Source organism: Pundamilia nyererei, unplaced genomic scaffold (genome assembly GCF_000239375.1).
Source record: "Pundamilia nyererei isolate P.nyererei 1_Seehausen unplaced genomic scaffold, PunNye1.0 scaffold00070, whole genome shotgun sequence".
Lineage (NCBI taxonomy): Eukaryota > Metazoa > Chordata > Actinopteri > Cichliformes > Cichlidae > Pundamilia > Pundamilia nyererei.
In genome coordinates this window covers 2,830,818-2,856,009 of record NW_005187471.1, presented here as the reverse complement: position 1 = coordinate 2,856,009, position 25,192 = coordinate 2,830,818, and the positions used below count along the sequence as shown (strand labels likewise).

The following is a 25,192-nucleotide window of genomic DNA, read 5'->3' as shown; positions in this document are numbered from 1 at the left end:
CATTATCCAGTCTGCATGTTACCTGTATATCTATATTTCTGACAGAAGATTTTTCTTAAATTGGTTTATAACTAATGGAAATGTCAGAATAAAAAAAAGTAAAGGTGAACAATTAAAACTGCTACTCAGTTAACAAATTGAATAGTCAAATATTTTAAGAAAAATCTGAATTTGCTTAAAAAAAATAACACACAGTTGCTCCAGAACATCATTATTTCCTGAAGCTGCTCTCTTGGATTGAGATGTGGTGACTGTGGAGGCAATTTGTATACTGTGTACTCATTGTCATGTTCAAGAAACCAGTTTGAGATGATTTGAACTGTGTGACATGGTGCGTTATCCTGCTGGAAGCAGCCGTCAGCCTACACTGTGGCCACATAGACGGACAATGCTTAGTTGGCACGAAGAAGCCGCAAGTGTGCCAAAAACATACAGCATACACGCTATTCCAAAACCAGCAGCCTGAACATGTTCAGGCTGCTGGTTTTGTTGTTCAGTCATGTTGTTTATGCCAGATTCTGACAACCATCTGAATACTTCAGCAGAAACTGACAATTAGTTTATTCAACCCTGTATTGTCCGTTTTGGTGAATCCATGAGGATGGCAGCTTCAATTTCCTGTTCATAGGTGACAAGTGTAGGACCTGGTATGGTGTTCTGGTGCCGTAGCCAATCTGGTTTATTCACATTGTAGATTCAGAGATGCTCTTCTGCACACCTTGGTTGTAACAAGTGGATATTTGAGTTACTGTTGCCTTCCTTTAATCTCAAAGCAGTCTCCCCTGACCTCTGATTTTCACTCAGAAAACTGCAGTTCACTGAATATTTTTCAGACCCTTCTCTGTGAACCCTAAAAGTGACTGTGTGGAAAAATCCCATTAGACAAGAAGTTTCTAAAATATTTAAACCAGCTTGTCTGACAGTAACCGCCAATTAAAGCTTGTGTGTGTCTAAATGCACTGAGTTGCCGCCTGACTGCTGACTGATTTGCGTTTAAAAACAAATAAACATTTGAACAGCTGTAGCTAATAATCTGCCTGGCAAATCAATTTATTCAGCAGTGGTGTTAGCCACAAGAATTCTGAATATGCAGAGTAAAAATGTAGATGTTGAACATAAAAAGTAAAAAAATTCAATCATAAACCCATTTTTGCTGGTAAGTTATCGGTAGCTGTAGCCCACACATCTACACATAATTTATACTTAAGAGTCTGATGACATTTTCCACAGTGACAATACTGTTTTGGCTTCCTACTAAGTCCAAGCACTAAAAAGATTCATCACCTGCATAATGAATATGTGCAGTGTAGGTGTTGAGCGTTGCTGTCACACAGGCACAAACATGAGTGGAAATGCATGTTTATTACTGATTATAGCCAAACAGAGAGACTGCACCGACCTGCTGGGTTGCTCTTCAGAAACAAATAACTCAATGAGAAATATGTCATCTACCCTCTTAGTCTTTATACAGTATACACTCAGTGGTAACAATAATTTCCACAAAACAATACTTAAAAAAACAAAAATGTGAAACAGTCTTAGCAGAGAATGTGTGCAAACCTCTAAAAGCAGAAGAAGAGGAGATATTTCAAGGAAGAAGGGATGTAGAAAATGCTACAAATTACAAGAAAGATCTATTTTTTTCTTCCAGTCATCCAGATACCCAAACAACACTGACAACACTGACCAAGAAAAAAACAAACAAACCCAAAACAAAACATACATTCATTCATTGCTTTATTCATAATAACCTGGGGGTGCATTGCTTTCGTTAAATACCTCCCAGGTGAACAGTAATTTGTCATTTGAACATACTATTGCAATGAAAAAGCAAAGATCCGAGTTAACATGAACAAACAGGACAAAGTTACAACACTTTTAATCTGTCTCAGAGCAAAGCAGGCAACAGCCTTATACGTAAAAGAAAAAGTTACAGTGGCTAAGCTGAGACTCATGGTCACAGCAAAGGGCATAAATCAATAATATTTACATCAGTTATTCCATTAGTCTTCAAAGCAGCAAAGAAAGCCTTTAATAAACCCAAATATATTACATTTCATGTATGACAAAGGAAAAAAACCCCAAACAAACACTGTTTTGTAAAGTTTCTTTAGAAAAAAAATATTATTAACATAGTTGGAGAGACATTTATGTCACTGAACCAACTAAATAAACCACAACATCAAAGCTACACATCACATGTTATTGACCATCTTCCATGGCAACGGCACACCCTGACAGAAACAGTTTCCCTCTTCAGGAAAAAAAAAACAACTTTAGAAAAGCACATGGCATAGACCTAGTTCCCAAATTCCCAAAGATCCAAGTCAGATTGAGCAGGAAGATCCATGGGGGCTGCGCCCTGTAAGCCACAGGACGCACTGCAATCACGCCCTGATGGGTCACAGCGGCACGAGGGAGGCCTAGACTGTATAAGGCAGGTGGCTTCAATGCGGTGGCTCATAGGTGAAGCAAACCAGGGGAAAAACCGAGCGAGTGCTCCTCAAGCATTGCAAAGTTTAAATTAAAAAAAAAATTATTCCACGACAAAGAAGACAACAACGACAAACGAGACATTAAAACAGTGGAGAGTGAATTTAGAGCGATAATATTTAAACTGTAAAAAACAAACGAGGAAAATATGTTAGCTGCAACAAATGATTAAATAAAACACAAAAACCACAAATGTGCAGTAAAGCTGTTTTAGTAAGTACCATCACTTGCAATGACAAGTCATGAGAGACAATCTTCAGAGTCGCAGAAGGCATTCACCAGTACTCCTGCAGAGTCTATATGGCATATGAAGCAGTGTTTGAGGCCGATGCAGTGCAACAGGAGGGAAGGGAGACTGTGTAAACCAGGCTTGTAATCATCTCCTGGTGAGTGCATGCACAACGTTTGTTGTTACAGTTGTCAATAGTGTCCGTTTTCCTCAGAGGGAATGTGTACCGTAGAGCCGTGAATCCCTTCTAGCGTTACAGCGACACATGCTTTTCAAATGTCAACGTCTACCTCACTCCCTCTCTCTCCCCCCGCCTGTTGAACGACCCTGGGCATTCCTACTGCTACTTCATGCACAGAGAGAGAAAGTCGACTTCGGCTCCCGTCCTGCGCTGTGGTTTTAGCATGACAACGGGAGGTCAACTCAGGTTAAAAAGAATCTGCAAGCAAAATCCTCTGACGTGCTTTGGACAAAAGCGTCCCATTCTAAGCGCTTCCAACTACCACGTGTATTTCTAGTTCACAGATGTCCAAGGAGTCGAAGAAAGGAGGGCAATTTATTATTTCTACTGTGGAGATGTTACTGTTCAGCGGGGCAAATGTTGCGGTCTTTGCAGCAGAAGTAATGCACCACCACGCCATTGGGATACCTGGCAAATGCACTGAAAGAGAAAATAAACAGATGTGTGAATGCTTTCCTACTGATTGTTACAAGCACATAAACAAGCATTAAATGAAAGCTGAAGGAGTAAACTATGTGTATGTGGTATTAACAGCAGCTTGTCTCATAAGAAAATACAACTAAATTAATAAACGTGCATATAAGAATACATAACCCCACATTAGTGAGAGTTAATGTGTCTATAGAGCAAACAAATCATCCCACTTTTCAGTTTTAAGATTCAAATATTTGTCATATACTCAAATTTTCAGCAAAAGAATGGAGAAGAAAACCCAAAATCAATGAAATAAAGATAAAATTTGAAAACCAAGTAAATATAAAACAACAGCATGCTAAATCTGAACAGGACAGTCCTACCTATTTCCTATTTTCTTCTTGCAGACTCTGCAGATCTTCTCTTCTGTAATAACGCATTTAACCTGCTGGTGGAAAATCCGCTCCTCTTGCACCTGAAATCAAATGACAGGAACGCGGACATTAAATCGTCTTTCTCCAGCACAGTCACTCGATTATAAAGGTACAAAACCTCCATCTCGAACACTCTGTCGTCCACCATTTCACCATTCAGCACAAATATATAGCGTGACGGATGGAGGAGTGTGGACTCTCCTGCTTTGAAGAAATAACGCACAAGAAATCAAATTGTGGACATGATTTGAAGTGACGATTTCTGCCCAGTGTCTCTACAGCTCCTGTTTATTTAACACTCTGGATTGGAGACCACTTCAGCTCAACCCGTCAGATGTGGACCTCATGATTAATTCTCAAATAGCTCTGGAGATGACAGACGAGCATATGAAATGTAAATATTAAAAAATATATATGGAGCACAGATTTATGCTGTTCATTTGAGAGATCAGTTTAATTACTCACGCAATCATCCTAGTACTTTTTTGTATCGCAAAGAGACAAAAATGTCTTAAAGAAATATATACACATTAGGAAAAGTAAACAAATATGTTGCATTGCATTTGCACTCACTGCCCACAGTTTCCATTCCTACAGCAATATTGAACGGTTGAACCAGGCCAGCATTTAATGGCATCAAATTGACATCTGGACATATGTGTGCAAGCTGTTTAATGTGAAGCTAATTAGCTTGCAAACTGATCTCAGCTGTGACCCTTTAAGCTCATCTTTTGTAGCAGGCATTGTTTCACTGCTAATGCGACCATCTGCCCTGCCACTGAGAGAATGCGCACAGATATGGTTTTAAATTAATTTGTTAAGTTTAATGTGGAAACAAGCTGTTTGGGTCTGCTAATCAAGCAAAACTACTGTTGATTATAATAACAGTAATTCTAAAAGTAATTCTTTTTGATTTGCAGAGATCTGACAACATCATAGTTTTAGTTTGACTCTGATTAAAAGGAAACAATTTTTAAAAAATTGATTTTTTCCTTATTTAACTTTGCGGTGTCTTTTTAAAAACTGGCCACCAACAGAAGATAAATGTTATTCAAATGTGGCTCATCTAGTTAACTACAGACATGCAACCCATGCAACCCTGCTACTGAAATGAATCCTACTTTCATAAGGTGATTTTCTAATAAAGCACAGCAAACACAATAAAAGCAATAAAAAGAAATGCAATATTATAACTACTCTAAGAAATGGAGAATGACGTAAGAGTTAACGAGAAAAATCAAACTGGAAAACACATTTGAGAAGTTAGAAAAATGTCCTTTTTAAGCCATTAACTGTTGCAAACTTTGACTGCCCACCGTGTTATTGATATTACAATTTATTTAAAAAATTATTTAACTAATTTCTAAATATTCTGAAAGATCTGGGAACAAAAAAAGTAGGAAAACAATAATTAAAGATGGGGGTAATGCAGGAGCACTGTACCAGGTCAAAATATTAACTTTCAGTTTTAGTGGGGGTAGAAGGGGGGGCTTCCTCTGAGCAGTGGCTACTTCCTTTCAGGTGAAGTAAGCTCACTGAACATTCCTGTTTGTGTCACTGGCCTGGTGGTGTACCGGTAACTTCTTTATTTCTTAATAATTCTTAATAAGCCATTGAAGGAAAACAAACATATGTTTCTCATAACAGCGCTAATAAATTTCATATTTAAAATATTTTCTCCCAAGTGAAACTGTACCCCTCTAATACATCAGCTGTCTATCCTTCAACATGAGGACCGAAAAACTCTCAGACATACACACCTCTGCTTCGCTCAGGTGTTGTTGAACATGTCTGGATATTATCGTGTTGGTGTTGTTCCCAGATCATCATACTAAGTGTTGTTCCAGGATCAACATTGCAAGTGACCAATCAGAATGTTGTGACGTCATACTTTTGCGACTTCGGGAAAAACCGCCGTAAAACAAAAAACTGTACTTAAGCTGCGAGAAACCGCCTCTGTCCGCCGATCAACGGACCCTGACCCTGACCCTTTAATAAACGCTAAGCAGAATTAATATTGTCCTTGCAACATTGGAATTTCAGAAATGCAGGAATGGCTTGGCGCGCAAAAGAATAACGTCACAACAAATGCTCACTTGCAAGGTTAAACCTGGAACAACATTTTCATGATGATCTGGGAACAACACCAACTCAACGATATCAGATCGTGCCTTTCTCAGATGTCAGCCTAAAGTAAAAAATCTTAAGGAAGAGGGCAGAGGCCTAAATTCCTTGCTAGCATATATCAAGTATTAAAATTCAGAAGTCATTATGTGAACCCGCTCTCCAGGACTCACCCTCAGGAATTCGGCTTGCAGCAGACTTTTCAGCACCTGGTTGCAGCGCTTCATCTGAGCCTTCTCCTCCAGGACGCTCTCCAGGAAAACCCGGATCTCACGGATCTGAGTGTTTGCTGGGAGCAAATTGATGGCCTGAGTAAAGAAAAGAAAAACAAAACACCAGCTTGGTAAACACTACTGACCACACCTTGCTATTTAAAAAGGTTTCAAAGGCATAAGGGACCTCTGTGGATTACTAAATGGCAAACACAGACTTTAAAAGTATATTTTCTTATAAACAGCAGTGCTGGTAATTTTCATGTTGTGGGGCAACAACTTTCAAAAGCAGCAATGATAGTGACGTGTAATTGTCATTTTCAAATCCATTAGACTTTTTATTACATACTTGTTCATCATTTCAAAGTCATAACAGCAAATCAAATCACTTCTCTGGGAAAAACTAATTTGCTGTCCCACTTTGTGTTACATGATATCCTCCAAACTTCTAACTGCATCTTACCCTCCTTCACAACAACTAAATTACATCTCCTGCGTGCTTTTACGTGACCATTTAGAAAAACTAAACACAATCAAGCTCTAGTTTTTTTTCTGTCCTCCTGCTTCATATAATGTAATAAAATTAGTACAAATTACCTCGTTAAACCCAAACAGCCGGCATAGAGCACAGAGCGAGCATTTTCTTCTGAAAAACAGAGCTGGATTTAGATTCAACTGTATTTTTTTATTAAACCGAGACGTGCAATAACCTTAAATAATATGCACATTTTAAAAGTCTTTACGCTAATCAATTACCCTTCAATGATGCTACTAGCACTTACATTTTTTGTGTTTAAAGTGTTTCTATAGATCTTTCTGCCTTGTGCATCGTAAGGTGGTCAACTGCACTGATGTCTCACTGAGGGGAAGACCAAGCTCCTAGAAACTGGCTGCGATTCTTCTGGACCTCAATTTTGCAAATGACATCTGCTTTCCTGAAGCCAAGATTGAAGATGCACATGATTTCCTACATGAAGTCAAAAGTGCTGCCCAGGGAACCAGTGTCCACCTTGAAATCTCAAACTAATATCAATGCACCGGCTGACTGCTTTATTCTACTCACCAAGGACAGATCTACCATCAAATGCGGGAGCATCTTGCCAAGATGTGGAAGGCTCTGAGTAAAGGTTAGCCAGACTTAAAGTGTTTAAGTCGTGTGTTGATGTGATCCTGCTCAGTGAGTCTCTACAGTTGCCCTTGAACAAACTGCTGAGCAAGAAATTGGATCAAAACCAAAACTGCATGCTTCGTGCCACCGTTAATATTTCCTGGAAGAGCCACATCGCCAAGGCCGTATCTATAGAACCATTCATTCATTGAGTAGACTTATCTTGCTGATTTCTTATTCACTAAAACTGTTCATTTTCATTTTGTTGGAGCACAATGAAACCTATTTTAAATAGCAAGCATGCGAGTGAAGAAATGAAAAAGTTCCATTAAAAAACAAACAAAAAAAAAAAAACCCCCCACACATCAGATGTTTTGCATAAAGTTTTCTGTCATCTTGTCACGGCAAGGCAGATCCATGGGAAAGCCGATGAGGGTGTGCAGCACAGAAAGATGGGATGAAGCGCTCTGGTCTGATAATTTAACATATCTGTGATCTGAAATCAGCAGTGCCTTTCTCAGAGTGTCACATGTTCATTAAGTCACAGACAGAACAGAGGCTGTTGGAGCGCATTTTACAACAACAACATAACCCAGAACAGACAAACATTCTTGATTTATGTGTTTAAACTTTAACAGAGACAAAGAGGTCTCTGAAAAGCCACGCCTCCTGTCCTTAATGCTAAGACATTAAGAGTTTTTTGTGTAACTGTTAGCTGGATTGTTCAGAAAAAACAAAAACTAGAGCTGCAGTCAAAAAAAATGGTTTGACTGAAGTCATATCAAACCACTATTAGTCTTAATAAAGTACAAATCTTTAAAAAAAAAAAAAATTGCTATTCACAGCAGATATAACTATAATAGAGCTTACCAGTAACCCAGGCATGGGCAGTCACAAGTCAGTGCACTTGTAGGTCTGGTTAAACAGAAAAGGTTGCACGGATGCTCAAGGGTATCCAGCATAAAATCTTTGGAAGTATGTTCTACCCCTACGATTACCCCTATGAGAAGAACCGCAACTCAAATATCTATAGTATCATCTTCATAGTGATGTAAGATATTTTTTGGCAAGATTTGAGAGGTTTTATAAAAGGTATTGCAACACAAAGTAGGTACTCTCGGCTGCTCCTTTATTTCCCATGGGCGCTCACCACAGCGGATGGATCCATGTTTGACTTGACACAGATTTTACACTTCATGCCCTTTCTGATGCATTTATCTAGGCTTGGAACTGGAACTATGAGTACACTAGCTTGTGAACCCTCGATGCTGGATTAGTGTCTCCTAGGACTGAAAAAAAGGATCTTTCACATGTAAGATGAATACATTACCCACACCAGCTTATGTCTTCTGAATTAAGATTAGACCAGGGTGACAAAGACTAAGTGAAGATATCTCCTCTATATATTTATTTTTTTGTTAAGTTTTTAGTATTCAGTTTACATTTTTGATGTTCTAATGCCTTCATTTCAGTTACCTAAACCTAAATTACCCTTAGTTTTATTTTTAACAATAATGACCATAACCGTGTCACCCAATTTGACATAATCAATTATGGTGGGTGAATTTACACTTTTCAGTGTAACATCTTTTATTTAATTAACTTCTTGCTATTTTGGTTTTGGGTGCAGGTCTTTTAACAAGTTACACAAAGTAAGTTTTAGAAACTTCACCACAGATGCCTCTCAGGGGAGACCAGCACTCTGTTGGACATGTTTTTCTGCTTTGCTGAATCCTTCTGTCAAAAGACAGCAGCTTGATTACCCCCAGCAGTGCGAGCGGCTTTCATTTTGTGCTATAAACAAACTAAATCTTTAAAGAATCTGCATTCTGTTCAGTGGCTGCTTTCTTTCTTTTTCTCTTTTTTTTATAAATGTCAGATTATTAATTTTGTGTAAGTCACTGAGTGCGTGTCACTGTTAAAGCTGTTTTTTTTAACCTAATTTTAATCCAGCCTAAACAGGCCGACTCTGTCCTGGATTGAGTTAGAAAATACTTTAATTGATTGAGTGAGATGTTTGAGGGTTTATGAGTCACTGTTAAGCAAAGTGGAGTTATTTTATGTCAGGGGACTCATAAAATTCAAACTCAATTACCGTCAGTATACTCTAACTGGCCTCACTAGACACTAACAGAGCCTGATCTGACTTGATGCTGTTAAACATTCCATACTATACAAAGAAATAACAGAATCGCTACCAGAGACTAGGCAGCAGTGAGTCACTCTGGTGAGAAATACCCTGCTGATGCAATCACTGTGTACCTTGGTGGTGTTGAGCTTGCTGTGGTGCAGCTCCAGGACCTGCAGGGCTGCCTGGAGGTTGGCCTGAGGCTCAGATAGCTCCATCTTAATTGGCCCCAGGCAGTGGACGTCAGGAGGTGACAGGTACATTCGCAGCAGAGAAAGATAAACCTACAGAGCAGAAATACAGCTGTTATTAATGTGCTTAATTGACAAACTAGCACCTTAAGTTATGGCCAAAAACCTGTCTCATGAGGTTTGACTACTAACGCTTAAGGCACCTCATCCTCGAGTCCAAGTGAACATTTCTGCCAAACATACATAAATTTAAAGAGGCATTCAAGAGAACAGGCAGACAAACAGGCCAACAACATGCTGTCATGTCAGCTGTCATTTCTAGTTAAGTGAGGAAGAAAATTTTTAACATTTCTTTTTTTTGTAAAGCTGGCAATGCTCCTTGTAGCATAAATAATTCATTATAGTTGTATAGCATGTTCTGTGAACACAAATGTGCTTATCAGAACGCAGCAAAGCATACAAACTGAAAAATGTGTTCATAAAAAAAATAAACTTTAATAAATTCCAGGAGGACACAAACTCAAAAGAGGTAACCCCCCCCACCCAAAAAAAACCCCCCAACAACCTAGAATTACACTAAAAACTACTTACATCTTTATTTCCTTCCACTGAACTGTTGTAATGTCCGTGACAGTATCTGCAAAGAGCACACAGAAAAACATTAGCAAATACATGATGATATAAAATTGCTCATTTTAGTGCTATGATGTTGACTGATTGGACAAACACAGCACTGCAGGTAATTACACTGGCTCTGCCTTGCAGAAAATGCTGTTAAATATAGAGCTACTTTCAGCTGCTCCCTTATTCACAAGGCGTCACCCTTCAGGCAGCGGCGCATATTTGATTTGGCAAGTTTTTAAACACCGAATGCCCTTTCTCATGCAACCCCGAAGGGGTTTGTGCCTCCTCTCGGGATCAGGCCAGAACCCTTCACTTGGTGGGCCAAATATGCAAACCACTACTCATAGTCAGGGCCCCAACTATATGATAAAGCATATAGTTGGGGCTGGATCAGTGAGGGTTTCTTTTTCACTCACTATGTGGTTAGACACCACTTTTCATGTAATCATTAGTTATTAATAATCTGACTCTTCCACAGTATGCCCTTTTGTTCTTTGTGGTGGCAGATGCCCGCCCCTTCCCGAACCTGGTTCTGCCAGAGGTTTCTTCCTGTTAAAAGTGAGTTTTTACTTCCCACTGTCCCCAAGTGCTTGCTCACAGGGGGTTATTTGATTATTGGGGTTTCTCTGTCTTATTGTGGGGTCTTTACCTTGTGATGCAAAGTGCCTCACAGTGACTATTGTTGAGATTAGGCGCTATATAAACAAAACTGAATTACACTATGGAATCCAAAATGCATGTAAATATGACTTCAGGAAATGACCCAAGTTCGTGACTGAGTCAGGAAATACTTTGACAGTTTAACATCAGTCATATTAGCTGTTGATTGGTGTTACTTTTCAGTTGTGCAGGAATACTCACTCTTCAGCCATGTGGGTGTCTTTCAAGATGTGTACATAGATGAAGAGCGCTTGCTCATGTTTACCCATACGACCCAGAAGCAGAGCCCGTTCCTCCAGCAAGCCTTCAACATGGAAACAAAAGTCAAGGATCATGACATGGCAACTCACGTCTTTATTTGTATTTCCCAAGCAAACAGTAGATAAAACCTGTCATCTCAGTGTAAGCAACATCCTACCATCAAAGGGGAAGTCACTGATGAGTCTGGCAGGTTCATAGCATGTAGAAATATCCAGGAAAGTCAACAGCTTGTTCCTGAACTCTCCCAGTTCACCATTCTCTTTCCCTGCAGGAACAGCTGAAGCGCCTACAATAACAGAGCATTTTATTACAGAGATGTTCAGATAATGGGTGAGTCTGTGGAAAAAAGCTATTTCCGTTTTAAAGAATGGGTGTTGCTCTTCATATTTGTCTACAGTGGTTTTTGCCATTTTGGGGGGTTTTAGATCACTTGTGATGTAGAAGTAGTAATATGAGGGTTTGTCTTACTGTTCTTTGACAAATTATAACTATATTAATAAAATAAATAAATAACTTAATTATTACATTTCAGAAAAGGTAAATATCAAGATGATTTATCATATGCCCAAAGTAAAAATATATTTAACCACACATATTCCCAGCCTTGTACCCAACGATCACAATAAGCCTAGAGAAACTCTTTAATATTGAGGGCTGCGTGTGCTTGCATTCCAGTTTATCGTGAAATGCAGCAATAGCTGGCCCAAGGATCGGGTTTTTCTTATTTCATTAGCTGTTTTTAAGTTTTATGGGGGTTTGGTTTTTGTTTTTAAACAGAGTGCACATTAACGAGCATTCCTGCTGGGAGGCGCATTAAAAGGTGTTTCAAGAGTAAGAGATGGATGGACCTGATAATCAGTTCTGACACAGACTTTATTTGCAACAGCGGTGAGAGAATACTCTCTGCAAGAAGAGCCAGAGTGAATCCATATGCAGTGCGGTAATGAAATCAAATAAAAATTCTAAAATACAATTAAAAAATAAAGTATTTTAAAAGTAAACTCAACTTCAAAAAGGCCAGGTTTGCTAGAAAGCCTTCAAAGCTCCATCACCCTGCTACGCTGATGCTACAATTACACTCCTCCATATTTCTCTACAGCAAAAGGAGGTTATTGTGTATGTTAACTAATAATTTATCAATGTTATATGTGCCCAACAACGTAACTTATTTTCCTAGTCTAACAGGGAAAAAAAGGCTAACTGTAAAACTTTTTCATTCCCAGACACTCAGTGTACTCAGGTTTATTCTTGCTCATACCTGTAGGCAGCAACTTGAGGTACTCCTTCATGAGGACTTGAACCCTGCCCAGGTAGAGCTGGATTAGCACATTGTGAAACTCGGGACCCTGCTCTTCCCACACGTAAATGATGTGCTCTAAATATGGGACGGCGAGCTCCTTAAAACCGTCCTTTAGAAACTGCAGCACCTTGTCTCTAGGCAACGACTCCACTTCTGTCAGGTCTTCTGTAAAGATCTGAGCAGGAAGACAGGTTTTTACTCCATTGGGTAATAAAAAGGAAGTCGTGGCAATGGATGTAAATGTTGTACCTACCTTCAGGCCATCTTCAGGAAACGTCTTCAGCACCCAGGGAGAAAACTCAAAGATTATACCCAGATTCTCTGCTCCTGTGTGCACAGAGGTGTTATGATGGCTAAGTGGGCTTAACTTACAACTCAAATCATTAGGTTTTAATCAGCCTGTAAACATTTCCGACCTCAGGGAATAATTAATTATAAGAAAATTAACATATTGTTTGACTGGACTCCAATGCAATAACATGAATACATTTATACAACTGAACAAGTTCAATACTGCACAAAACAACAAATGAGTTTTACTGTTGTGTCCTGCATTTAGAATTTTGTTGCAAACGGAAAATAATACTACTACTACTACTACTACTACTACTACTAATAATAATAATAATAATAACTAAATAAAACTGTTTTGGACTTTAAAAAAAAATTGCCAATAATTAAACACAGCTAATTGAAGCAAATGAAACTGTCCCAGTGAAGCTGGAAGAGTCCACAGTTTCAGAGGGTTGTTGTTGAGTTTAAAATAACATTTACAATAAACAAAAATACAATCAAACGGCAAATGAAATTCTTAAAGCACAGTTGAAACACAGACTACTGAAAGAATTTTAATCATTTCATTATAAAGACTCATTCTAGTCATTACCTTATTCACCTCATAGGAATTCAAAAAGTACTACAGCAATTTTAGCTGTTGACCACCCAGTAAGCAAACGGTATATAGATGTAAAGTTTCATAGTGAAACAAAGGAAATAAGAAAAAATAGAATTTTTTTTAAACGCTCCCATGTAATTAATCTCAGACACGCAAATCACTGCAGATCAGTTATATCCAACATCCATAATCAATCAACATGAATGTTTTCTCTGGGAATTTTACAAAATCCCATCAACAAATTTAACAGGCTTGAGCCAGCTGTTGATCCTTACCCAATCTTTGGAGGTACTGCACTGTTCGCTCATGGCCCTTAAGTGGAGAGTTGGCCTTGGTGGATTGGTCGAGCAGCACCTGCAGAGCTGCGAGAGTGTAAACAGGCTTGAGAAAAAGTAACAAGAGGTGAATAACAGAGGAACTAGAACAAAAGTGACGTCTGCCTGAGTGAAAGTAGCAAGATGTGGTCTGCTCTGCATTACATAAGTCCTCCACCAACAGAAATTGGTCGAGGCATATGCAAAGTGTTCATCTGTGTTTTGGAACAGCTGGTTTGAATTGGCAGACGCAGAGAGAGGCAGACTTGAGCAGCATGACATCACAAGCCCAAACTGCAGCAGGCCAATTAAAACCAGATGCGCTCTCTGCGAGAACAGCCACAGAGTACCAGCAGAAACAAAGAGCGTTAAGGCAGCTCTGATTCACAAGGATGACCAGTCGACCTCATGCAGGAAACCTCCTCTGAGATAATCTGTGCAACCACACCAGAATACATCTACGAGCTTATAACTTAAACATACTGAAATGGTTACGCTCACAACGGCTTTTGTGTTTGGGAGGTAATGACAAGACCGCTGACAAAAGCAGAGCAGATCTGTGATCAAATGAGCTGCCACTTATATAGCGAACTCCAAATACAACATCCAAAGCTGGAAACAGATGTCTCAATGCATTTTATTATTATGCATTCAGTTGAGGTCTGCAAGAGATAAACCACACTGACAAATCACTGTAACTATGATGGCAGTCATTATTCAGCTGATTGACATATCTGTTCTCTGCAGCTCATCAATTCAAAAGATATTTCACAGTGTCACTTATATTTTAAACAAGTGCATACGCATCATGTCAAAAGAGACAAAAAGAAAATTAACTTGCATGTATTAAACACTGACAGTAATTTGAATTCTCTCAAAGATGGACTTCAACCAGCTAAAGGCAAACAGTTAAGGTTTGGTGTACAACAAGCCATTGTTCAAGCTTTGTTTCTTGATTATAAAAATATGCAAAATAAGGGGGAAAAAAAAAACCCAAAACCCATCCTCTCTTATTCCCAGTTTTAAAAAGAGAAAGTCAACCAACAAGTCGACAAGCTTGAGAGAGAAATGACTTGACTCTCACTTGAACCCGACAGCGTGATACCTGCCAGTTTTCCAGAGGAGTCAAACACAGCTGAAGGTGTATAAATCTTATCCATTTCACTTGAATTATTACGATCTAAATCACACTTAATCAAATGGAATTCAAGTTGTTATTCCAAAGAAACTTTTCCCTGCAAATACACTTGAAAGGATCCATGCTTTATATTCTGTTTGTAAGACTGTTTTAAATATTTTACCTTACATCAATAATGAATACAGCAATCTCATTTATCATTATGAGAAGAAGATGACAAACAAGTACCCTAATAATACAATACCCCTCTAACGTGGAAAATTTATGAGATTTTAGGATTTAAAAGTCTTGACAATTACCTTTCTGGTGCAGGCCCTTCTTTTCATAGAGAATAATGAGCTCGCTGTACTTGTGAGCCTTCTTCAGGACATACTCGCTCTCCTCGATGTGGCAATGATTGTTCTCCAGACGAAGGAGGGGGGACACAAGGGCCACGTTTGTCTGGATGAGGTGAGGATAAAAAGCAGATCACCGTTTCTGTTGCTATTTATTATTTGAGCAATCTGGCACGTATTCCCGGCATCCCAAACACGCACTCATATTAAACTAGCTGCAGAGGACTTTAAGGCAAATTCAGACAGTTAAGCTGCTAATGCAAAGCCCAAGCAGTAAGCAGAGAAACTTGCTTAAATACATCTTATCCCACATTCCAACACAAGTTACCATTTCTCCATAGATGAGGACTGAAACTAAGTTTGCATAATAAATTCAAAGTTTTGTTTGGTTTCCCAGGTACCTACTTCACTCAGTCAACACTGGACCCACAGTGCTGCTGCTGTCACGCCTCAATGACAGTCAAACTAACACTGCTTTGAACTGTGATCCAGTTTGTCTTAAGTTGCTTTAAACCTGCCCATTAACTGTTTAACACACACCCCTATGGCTACATATCAAGTTACCTAATGTTGCTGCCAGTTTCTACAAGTGAGAAACAGGAAGTGAATCACATGCACTCACGGTCATTGTCATTCATAGTAGAGTCATCATTCTTTGTCAGTTTCTGGAAAGCACTGAGTATTTTATGTTGCTGATATTTAAAAGAATTCAATGATGAGTTTTGGGACTGTAAGCATGTTTGTGATTTCTTATAGAGGACTTTATGTTTTATTATGCTTTATTATGCCTGTGTTGTATTCCATCAGATGTGCAGCTATATTGTGCTTGTGAAAGAACGCCTGTATTTGTTTGCATCATTTTGTGACATTACATAGCCCTGGTCATGTCTAATGCATCATCTTTACAACATATGTTTATAGTCTGTTTGCTGTTGTTTATATGGTGAAACATAAGCGAGTGTCTGGAAAATTGTTGATTAATTTCATTCACGTTTACATTTTTAAAACATCTTAATAAAGAAGATGATACACCTGTCACTTGTTGAAGAGTTTTGTCTGCTTATCTGACTAAACCAGTTACAAATTTTACGTTTGAGATCACTTCCTTTTACTGTAAATGGATGAAAGCTGCCAAGTTTGTCAGAGCTGATATAACTTGTATCGCAAAGTATAAACATTCGGAGTAGGCTTGCTGACAATAGCAAGCTGTTCTTTAAACTTAAACTACAGTCTGAGGCGTGAGGGCCCAGGGACCCCTGCTTTGTGTGCGCAGGCTTTAATTTATGTGAAATCTAAACTGCTCGAGAGGGTTATCTTAAAAGTCTTAATTATGTCTTACGTGAAGGTAACATTTCAGCAAGGTGGTATCGATGATCTGCAGGAGTTTTTTGCGGCTCTTGATGGTAGGCGTGCCCTCCATGAGAGGAGACGTCGTAGAAGGGTCAGAGTCATTCAGCTGTTTCACAAGGTGGCTCCGTTTCTTTGAGGACAGAAAAAAAAAAAAAAAATCAGGGTTTGTTTAAAAGAAAAAGTGACCAAACCTCCTTAAAGCAAAAATCTTATCAAAATTCTATGAAATTTTCCACTTTTCTCTTACACACAAACACACACCTACCTGCGTGAGGTAATCAATAAGAGCGAGATGCGCCTTTTCCAGCTCTGCCCCAGACAGAGTAGGCAGAGGGTTGGGGTAGTGCAGTTGTTTCCGGTAATCACCTGGGAGCAAGTCTGGATAAAGTCCAATCACGTGTGTGGGATCTGCCGAGCAAAGGAGGATAACAGTTAAAACTTTTACCTTCTTCTAGATTGATTAAAGGAAACTATATTTTGAGTAACATGTTTATAACACAATGTTTTGAAAACTGAAATTAAAAGCCCATTAGAGCAAGAATCACACGATAATAAACTCTCATACAGGCACAAGTGAAGTAATAACATGCAGTGATCATGTGTATAAAATTCTTCCATCAATACGCACAGTAAGCAACAGGAGCAAAAAAAGAACATACTGGGAAAATTCAGATGCCTTCATCCGAGTGGACAAAATATTTTCAAGACGTCTCAGCTATAGGCGCATATTGCTGAGCCGTTTGTCAGACAACAAAAGGAAAGGTGTCCCTGCGGATTGGCAGAAGTCCTACCTGTGCCGAGTTTGGCAAACACCTGCATCGAGTCATCAAATCTCTTCTGGCAAAACAGATTGAAGGCATATAAATTCTGGATGTGATGTATCTGCTGCTTCTTATCACCATCCGAGTCATCCTTCATCTTCTGGCAGGAAAAAAAAGAAAGTCAACGAATTCGTCACGCTACAGTAAAAAGTCCCAGATAAGTCTCTGGATAGCCAGATTGCTAAATAAGGTAACCATAAACTCCAAAGTTGAAAGCATTCTTACTGTTTCGGCTTGCTGCTCCTAATCAAGATAAGTGATTTTAATGTCCCATGCTTCGAGCTAAAGCACAAATTGAATCCTCAGGAATGTAATAATGTGCTTTAATAGTAATGCGAGTGGTTTTGCTGCTCACCGCCAGCTGAAGAGCAAGCTCAAACTGTTTGTCCTGTAGAAGCTGCCGGATCTGAGTGGCTATTGACACGGGCACCAGGCGCCACACAAAGTGGTTGCTGGCAACATACACGATATTTGGCCTGTAAAAGATAAGATAAGAGGAGAAAACAAGATTAGAGACAAAAGCCTGAAGCAAAAGTGTTTTTCTTTCAAAGGATGGACCACCATTATCGGCATCATTATCATGGGAAATGGAAACCAGGAGAACCGATGAAAGCGAGGATGTTAGTTAAATGATGTTATACAAGGCAGCCAGTGTGAAAGCATCAGGAAAGGCCAGCATTCATGATTAAACCTACCAAAAGTGCCCAAATACCACTGCAGTCTTTTACACAATACTGCACCAGTAAATATTTTCTGTTTCCAGAAAGAGCCTCTTCACAAGAAGATCTTTTGCCTTATAATGAAACATTTTGTTGACTTTGTTGTTTAGTATACCCAAATAAAATACATCATAACAGAAGAACTGTCAGGCTTAAAAGCGTGGATGACACTACACTTGAAAGGTTAAAACACAACATAGCAATTAGCTAGTGTATGATTGCATGGAAATATACAACTCAGTGTTTCCACTCCATTCTCCAGATTTTTACACTGCAAAAAACATAAATCCAAGGTGTGACAATGCAACAGATCGTGATGTAAATGATCAGACTTCCACGCAAAAGTAAACTTCAGAGGTCAGCCTGCCTCACCCTGCTGAGGTGATGAAGCGTGGTCTCTGCAGCTCCACGCTCTGCACCAGCAGCCTTGGCTCAAAGGTCCGTATCTCCACATACCGAGGAAGAACTGCTATGATGTAGGGAGGCTGGTGCTCTGGGAACATTAAAAAAAAAAAAAAATAGCATTTTGCTTGTAGTATGACCAAATCGTGTCTGGTGACACCTGTAAACTCATAATAAGAAAGCAGTAGTTACCATGATGTTTAAAGGCATATAGAGGGAATATCTGATAAAAGGTGAAAAGACCTTCACACAAGATCTATAATATATCTATACTGAAAGCAGGGGGCCACATTTGTGATGAGATTTCTGGTCCTCGGGGCTATACAGGAAGGAATCTAACCAGACTGCAATCAAGTCAAGCCTGTGGTTGGATATGGGATGAAAGACACTCACAGCAAAAAGCCCAGGCCTCCTCTTCTGGTTGAGCAGTTAGGACACTCTGTTAGAAATATTCTAAACTGACCATACCTCAGCCTCTATTGCTGCTTGCCAACGCCACTATCATGACTACCGGTAATTCAAAATGAGGAAATTGCAAACTGCATGAAACCACTGCTTGGAGGCTTCATTTCCCCTTCATAATGTTTCTTTCCACATGCCAGTGAGCACAGAAAAAAAAAGGCCCTTCAAAACAATGCACAAGCTTATCTGCATCTCTTCTGTCACAAAGTTCCTCAGACCTACGGTGTCTTAGTCACAGGATAAAAAAAAAAGCTGATCTAAGACTGAGTTTTGTGTTCTGACAAGTGGAAAACAGCATCACAGCTCAGACAGCGAGGGAGGAAGGGAAGAATGGGGACAAGAGAAGACAGACAGACAGCAGCTGGATAAGAACAATGGCAGTATTTAGACAACAGGTCTGACTGATCTGTAAACTGCTGAACAAACCTGCCCAGTCACTGTGGCAACAAGAGAATAGACTATTACTATTTACATCATCATCATTATTATCATCATTGTCATTATTATTATTATTATTATTATTATCATCATCATACACTTCTTTACCAGGCTCATTTATATAAAAAATATATATGGACATTCTGAAAACTTCACACAGATGCTGCCATTACCGAGTTCATTAATTAAGCTCTCCATTATTAAGACAAGAACTGAAAGACTTACCTAAAATGTAACAACTAGGAAAGAGTATTCTCAGATTATGGTCACACTTTTGCTAAAAGAATTCTACAAGAATGCATTTATATAGCACCTATCACAACAATAGTCACCTGAAATCACTTTACAGCATTAAGTAGAGACCATAGAGTAGTAGAAAGAAGACCCTACAGGGACTCAGTGACAGCAGAAAGAAAAAACTCCCCTTTAACAGGAAGAAATCTCCTACCAGCAGTACCAGCCTCAGGGAGTGGACTGGCTGGGTGAGGGGGAAAGATAAAAGAAAAAGGATAGGGACAAGACAAAAAACACAGACTGTAGGAGCGGGAAGACAAAAATCTAATAACGTGCAGCAGTGGTATATAAACACCTGGGGAGTGAAAAGAGGAGAGAGAACAAGCCTCAGTGTAGAGCAGCATTACTAATGGATGCTTCAGGGTCAACTGATCCAGCGCCAACTATAATCTTTCATTCCATATATATTTTTAAAGGCAACTGTTTTGTAGAATTTATGAGCAAAACAAAAAAGCTAAATGTCACCTCGAGAAAATAAACTGTTTAGTGCTGTGGTTTCTTTATTTGGTCTGCTGAGGTTTTCCTTTCTTGCCTGTGAAGCTCTGGGATTTTGGACGGAGAGTTTGTTTTCTATAAATTTGATTGCTAACATTAACAATGTCCACGAAGAAAATAATCGATGCTCTCCCTCAGGAATTCATAAACTTAAGGAAACAACAGTTATTGAAATGCATGAGTTTAGTTTCTGTGAATCGCTGGATTTTTCTGAGGTTTTATTGTATATAATCTGTGAAATGAAAGTGCCCAAGAGGAAAAAACAAAAACAAAAAGGTGAAGACAGTTGTTTTTCACTTGGGTAAAACAACTGCCAGGGTTACACATTTTGGCAAAACACCTTTGTATAATATCTAAAAGATGAACCCACACAGAGAATTGAGGGAGGATTTTTGGCTCTTGTTTGCAGATAGCTTTGTGCCCTTTTAACTTTCCTGTCAGTTTGTATTGATATCAAGAACAAATACACTCTAACAAAGACATTATGAGTCAGAAATACATAAATAAAGACTTGGATTGGGCTTGAGATGGTGTGTGGGTTTTCCTCTCCTTCTTTCCCTTTTAACATGCTTGGATACATGACAGCAATTTTTTAATATATTTTCTTTTCACAAGCTGATTGATTACAATAGACATAAAGCTTAAAATACAATGACAGCGTATCAGTTGTTGTGTCTTTTTCTTACCCATTGCTATAGGGATATCTGTCCAGTTCAGGGCACACTTCTGGGTGCACACTCCCTCTTCATTAAGCACCACAGTTAGGTCATCCTGCCCAACAGCCACCTTCCCATCTGCCAGTGGAGCAACCAGAGGTTCTAATTGTTTCCCAGTGGGGAAGAGCTCTTTTATGGAGCCACGGCCATCCATCTAGTTGACAGCAAATGCAGTTTGAATGAGTCCGTGAGATTCAGAATAAAGTAATAATATCCTAGCAGTGTTAAAATGATCTGTGAGACTGTTATAAAGTGCTTTACAAAGACAATAAAACACTATTAGGGAGATACATCTATATTATTAACAGACTTTCTGGATGTAGCTGATAAAACAAAAAGAGAGAAGCATGAAGGAAAAAGTCTTAAAATAAACAAAGTCAAGCCATTAAAAAAAGAAGACAGGAACTCATTATATAACTGTCTGCTTCTAGAAAGTGGCGTAAAAACATCACCCTCAGGTATTAATTTAACTTCTACTCAGCAAACCGGGCATAGAGATGAAAAGGGAAGATGTGAAATATGAGAAAGGTTTCTGTGGATATTTCTTTTCTTTTGACAAGGAGTTTTTCCACAATTAAAAAGACCCATTATGGCTGGAAGAATCATTTTAAGTTCTAAGCACATACAAGTAAGTTAAAAAGTAAAGAAGCTGCTTGCACCCCTTTTCTGTAACACATACCCGAATGAGGTAATAGTCTCTCTTGAAACCAACACATATGGAGTTTTCACACCAAGCCATTGACTTTGGAATATCTGGTGCAGCAAAGTCCCCCTGACAGACGAAAGGAAAACATTAAAATGGCTAAATGTGTCAAAGCGCTGGAAAATTCTGTTAAACTTGAATCACACTATAATGAGTCACATGTCCAGTATAAATTACCTGCAGCTCATGAAACTCTCTGTCCTTCCAGTAATACAGCTGAAGTTTCTTTTTCACTGCAACACACATTCTCAGCTGTTCCTCCCCTGAGCTGGTTTGCTGAGAACAAAAAGAGACGAAATATACAATTCGTGAGAGGACATGCGAGGCAAAATATATGTCCAGCACAGATGAACAAACAAGACAAAATATTGCAGCTACTGTATAAAAAACTAAGAAAATGTTCAGGGTTTTTACATATTTAGCACAATTAAATACAAATTGTGTTTTTGGCTACGTTCACACTGTAGGTCTTGATTCTCAATTCTGATTTTTTGATCAAATCCGATTTTTTTTGTCTGCTTGTTCACACTACAAATAAAATGTGACAGCAAACGCGCTCTAGTGTGAACCCTCAAAGCGGCCTGCATGCGCAAAAGAAGACGTCACACACAACGCGCTCTGTTTAGACCCAGACCGAACAGTATTGTTTGACTGATGGCCCTTAATATAAAGACTTGTTTCTGACTTTACATTTCCCAGTTTTGCTTTAAGTTATTTTATTATTTACATATGGCCTAATAATTATCCTTATTGCTGTTTAAGAGAGGAGCTGTGCTTCAAAGGATAGTTGCAGATTTCTGTCAGCATCTGCAGATTATACAGTACAAATAAAATGTTCACGTTTCTCCAACGTTGTCTTCCCAACAGTTTCACTGACATCTACACTGGATGGCCAGGAAGCGTTCACGTTGTCTTCTCGGGCGCTGATGATTGGCGTCTGTCGTGTGTCAGTGACGTAAAAGACGGATTTAATGCGACATGACCGTTCAAGCAGCAGTCGCTTTCTAAAACATCAGATATGTATCAGATTCAGGACCACATACGAAAGTGATCCAGATCGGATTTGAAAATATCGGATTTGTGCCGTTCACACTGTCATACCATGATCGGATATGGGTCGCATAGGGTCAAAAAAGTCAGATTTGATGCGCTTTCTCCTGCAGTGTGAACGTAGCCTATGTCACTCCTCCATATGTATGCTACTTTACTGTTTTCAAGACACCAACTGTTGTCTTAAATCAGATGACAAAGGCAGAGTTGAACTAAGCAATCACGTTGCTTTTTATTTCTATTGTTAAGTGTTGAAAGAGAAATTGAAAATGTCATGTTAGTAAGCAGCACCATGGTAAACCTCAGATTTACTTCCTGTATTGATGCCATCTGTTGAAGGACAATGAAATCCAGAGGATTATAATTACCTAGGTCCTCGATTTGCTTCTGTAAAGTTTGTGAGTTGTGTGAAAACACATTCGAAAGGCTACTAAAAACAGTCAGAAGTAAGACGAATGGTCTAGGCATGCTCAGTTTGATTTGGTTTTGCTTGTAAGCCATTATACTCAAATTTCCACGGCCACAAATAACTCCAAACTTTGAATTTAGTTCACTTTTGTCTTAAATGGTTCACAAACATGCAGCTGTATGTCTCGCAGTGTACACAACTGTTCAGGTGAAAACTGGTTTTGCTTTCATTTGTAATGGGAAGCAATGTGTGCAAGAATATGACTGCAGAAACAATACCACTACTAGAAGGAGAACTGGATACCCGACTAAAAGAAACCACCAGCTCACATCAACAGAAACTTGTTTGACTGCAAGACCAAAAAAAAGTTCAAGACTAGCTTTAAGTCTTTATCCTGCTTTAGCCCCCTACATTTCCCTAGGAGACTGCTGCTCTATTGGTACACATAGTTAAGACATCACACACAAAAAGAACTTATAAAATATAATAAAAAGAGAAGAACTTAATCCTGTTTGAAGCTGGAAGCCCTGTCTACCTCTGTTATAGAATTATAGTCTGTGAGGGAAAATACTTTTGTTTTTTTTTTATTGCAATACCACAAGTCACCACTGGGAGATAATTGACAGCTGATAGGTCTTATCTATCCTCTCTTACCACATGCTAAGTTACACAAAACAGGGGTCTATTGCTGACCTGCAAGTCACATGCAAAGAGTGTGGCTCCTTTGGCTTTGGACACCACAGTGATCTGCTGGAAGGTCAGGAGGTCATGGACATGGATGTTGTTCTCTGTGGGGATGTTTAAATCGGTTTGTTTAGTTGTCACGTTAATGAAGAACTGATATTAGTTTGAAGCCTTTACAAGCCCAAGGTTCCCCCAATTTTTACTTTACATGACATTTTAACTCTGTAAAAATGTATTGCTGAGAAAAACTTACCCAGGAGACTGACAAGAATTTTGTACTGTGAGACAACATAAAGCTGGAGAAAAAAAACACAGTTAAAGAGATAAACACACATAAGCTGGTCAACAAACAGAGGTGAATAATTTTAAATTCTAAATTTGCGGTTAAGCGACTTAAAAAGTCAGATACCTGCTGAATCTTCTTTGAGAAGTTCTTGTTGGATTTTTCCAGTGTGACCTCAAACCGGTTGCCTCCTAAGATAAAAAAAAAAAAAAGAAAAAGAAATGTGTTCATCAGAATTACTTAAATTGGTATTTGAAGTGTGCAACAGAAAGGTAAACCGGCCTCCAAATGGATAACATCCCCCTTCGGTCTCCTTACCTGCATCCTTCTTTATTCGGTACAGAAGGAGATGGCCTGGTTTTGTTCCTACAAGCAGCCAGTCCTCTGTAAGGAAGTCGGTACAAAAGATGCGGTCAGTTAATTTCAGACATAACGTTTTCACATAAGTCTGAGATGTTACCTGTGTTCAGTGGTGAAACAACTCATGATTTCTTGACAACTTGCAAGACTGCACTTCGATAAACAGGGGTACTATTTCAGTGTCACAAAATTAAAGAGCAGCCGTGGGACCAAAGTGTCAACAACTCACCCCAGGCTGCAAGGCAGTCAATCTGAAGAGGAAGCTTTTCCAGAATAGGTACAGGCTCATATGCGTCGTGCATCTTGAAGCGACGCTAATTCAATCTCACACACCCCTCTGATATATTAATCCCACACGGGGCGGACGCCTAATCGCTGATAAATCTGTCCGGGGGTACAGCTTTACATGTCGCCATAAACTAACACAGTTCAGTTTTGCTTTTTTTTGGAATGGCCAATACGGAGAACTGATTAGGTAATGCAATGCAGTTTGGCTTGTTAGCCACCTTCCTCCCTGACCAAAACAACAGCTGATCGTTAGCCTTTTAGCTAAGAAGTGAGCAACTATCGGCTCCCTCTCACTGCAACTGAAATCTGAGCGAAGACTGTAAGTTAACAACTGCGCAACTGCAATTAACCTAAAATGTTTAACCACAAACGCTATATAAACCGCAGCAATTAGTTTTCGTTAGCCATGTAGCTTCTTGTTACTTCCTTAGTTGTTTTGAACACGGCTGCGCGAGCTGCTGGGGTTTGACAGGCACGTGACTGAAGTATGTGAGCTCACGAGGAACGCATTAAAGGCGCAGTGGCTTGCATTAAACGGTAAGTTGAACGGTTATTTTGCACTCTCGCGAGGTTTCGTACGAAAAGAAAAACCAGTATTTATGACACAAATACTTAAA

General features: G+C 39.1%; 1 protein-coding gene across 1 annotated transcript; it reads right to left on the bottom strand.

The window, feature by feature from the left end:
• Positions 1-1,348: 1,348 nt before the first annotated feature.
• Positions 1,349-25,116, bottom strand: vps39 (VPS39 subunit of HOPS complex). Its single transcript, XM_005736754.1, has 24 exons — positions 24,517-25,116; positions 24,246-24,311; positions 24,054-24,118; positions 23,898-23,940; positions 23,654-23,748; positions 21,679-21,777; positions 21,478-21,570; positions 20,769-20,952; positions 18,364-18,484; positions 17,628-17,748; positions 17,243-17,372; positions 16,717-16,859; positions 16,441-16,581; positions 15,066-15,207; positions 13,590-13,676; positions 12,673-12,746; positions 12,378-12,594; positions 11,277-11,405; positions 11,060-11,162; positions 10,166-10,211; positions 9,518-9,667; positions 6,109-6,243; positions 3,761-3,852; positions 1,349-3,383 (listed from the first exon to the last, which is right to left on the bottom strand). Exons 1-24 carry the CDS (start codon positions 24,587-24,589, stop codon positions 3,302-3,304), a joined length of 2,631 nt encoding a protein of 876 aa, XP_005736811.1. The 5' UTR covers positions 24,590-25,116; the 3' UTR covers positions 1,349-3,301.
• Positions 25,117-25,192: the final 76 nt, after the last annotated feature.

Excerpts from the sequence above, each read along its gene's own strand:
- vps39 (XM_005736754.1), bottom strand. The coding sequence starts at position 24,589 with ATGCACGACGCATATGAGCCTGTACCTATTCTGGAAAAGCTTCCTCTT. Across the intron at positions 23,941-24,053 it reads TCTCAAAGAAGATTCAGCAG|CTTTATGTTGTCTCACAGTA; the intron begins GTATCTGACTTT and ends TTTTTTCTCCAG. Across the intron at positions 13,677-15,065 it reads GAAGGGCCTGCACCAGAAAG|CTCTGCAGGTGCTGCTCGAC; the intron begins GTAATTGTCAAG and ends ACACTCTCGCAG.